The sequence below is a fragment of the Myotis davidii genome, unplaced genomic scaffold, assembly GCF_000327345.1.
Source record: "Myotis davidii unplaced genomic scaffold, ASM32734v1 scaffold4, whole genome shotgun sequence".
Classification (NCBI taxonomy): Eukaryota; Metazoa; Chordata; class Mammalia; order Chiroptera; family Vespertilionidae; genus Myotis; species Myotis davidii.
In genome coordinates, this window is record NW_006294707.1 from 319,234 (window position 1) to 320,574 (window position 1,341).

The 1,341-nt window shown below is 57.0% G+C and overlaps 1 protein-coding gene across 1 annotated transcript in view; it reads right to left on the reverse strand.

Annotated features, from left to right (window-relative positions):
- Window positions 1–1,341, reverse strand: part of ITPR3 (inositol 1,4,5-trisphosphate receptor type 3) — a 120,267-nt gene that overhangs the window by 37,310 nt on the left and 81,616 nt on the right. The window contains 2 exon segments of the mRNA XM_015567459.1: window positions 438–638; window positions 641–784. Coding sequence (XP_015422945.1) covers window positions 438–638; window positions 641–784 — 345 coding nt within the window.

Sequence of the window (1,341 nt, forward strand, 5' to 3'; positions counted from 1 at the left end):
TAGTCCAAATACACTCTGTTAGATCAAACAAGCAATTGTTTAAAGCCTCGGCTTATTAAATTTCTACAGAGGATTTAGAGCTTAAAAGGCTAAATGTGGACGACTTTAAAAATTAAACCACCCCAGAGTCCATGTCCCCAACCCCAGAGTCCATGTCCCCACCCCCAAACTTACTCCACTGACTCCCCAGGGACACAAGGTCCTCGGCACACGGGTGCGTGAGGACTCGTAAGTCAACGATAAGAAATGATAGTGTCTGCATTCAGGCCCGTTGTCTGAGTTCTCCTGGCTCCGCCTGAGCCCTGCTCCGCCCGCCTCTGCGGCCCCTCCACACCCAGCACCCAGAGCTCCTTCCGTGGCCACCCACGTCTCTGTCCCACCACCCGAGCCCGTCTCCGTGGCCACCCTGAGCCCCATGAGCCCCGGGCCCCCCTCACCTCAGTCATGATCATGTCCTGGCACTTCTTGACGTACTTGCCCTCGGCCTTGATGACGGTGTGCAGGAAGTCCAGGTACTGCACGTGGCGCCCGTGCGTGGCCAGCAGGTGCACGAAGTGCTGCAGCACCGGCTCGCTGACCTCCGAGCACAGCTGGTAGTTGTTCAGGAAGATGTGCTGCATGGTCTCTGCCTCCAGGAGCTGGGCGCAGGCGTCCGTCAGAGGTCAGAGCGGAGGAAGAGGTGCAGGTGCTTGTGCAACAGGGCCTGGTTGCCGGGGTTCCCCGCACAGAACTTCTGCAGGAACTGGTGTGTGTAGCGCAGGATCTCCATCATCTTGGCATCGCCCTGGGCACAGAGGGGAGAGGCTGCTGCGCGCTCACAGGAGGACAGGTCGGGGGTGGGTCAGGGCTTGGGTTCAAGGTGAAAGCTGGGGCTCCAGGTCAGGATATGGCAATGTGAGGGGCACAGGGTGAGAGGAGGCTGGAGTGGGGGAGCAAGGCCAAGGGGTCAAGGTCAGGTGAATACTGGGAAGATGTCAGGGTCAAGAGTCAGGGTGAGGCTTGAGACATATCAACACCGAGGCCAGCCCAGCTGGCATGGCTCAGTGGTTAAGCATCGACCTATGAACCAGGAGGTCATAGTTCAACTCCTGGTCAGGGCACAGGTCTGGGCAGTGGGCTTGATCCCCAGTGTGGGACGTGCAGGAGACAGCTGATCAATTATTATTCTCTCTCATCATTGATGTTTCTCTCTTTCTCTCTTCCTCTCTCTCTCTCCCCCTTCCTCCCTGAAGTCAATAAAAATATATATTTTTTAAAAGATCAAGGTCAGCCAAGGTGAGGGGTGGAAAGGTCAAAGACTGAGATGGGGCTGGGTTTGGAATCAGGGGCGGGGGGGGAGGG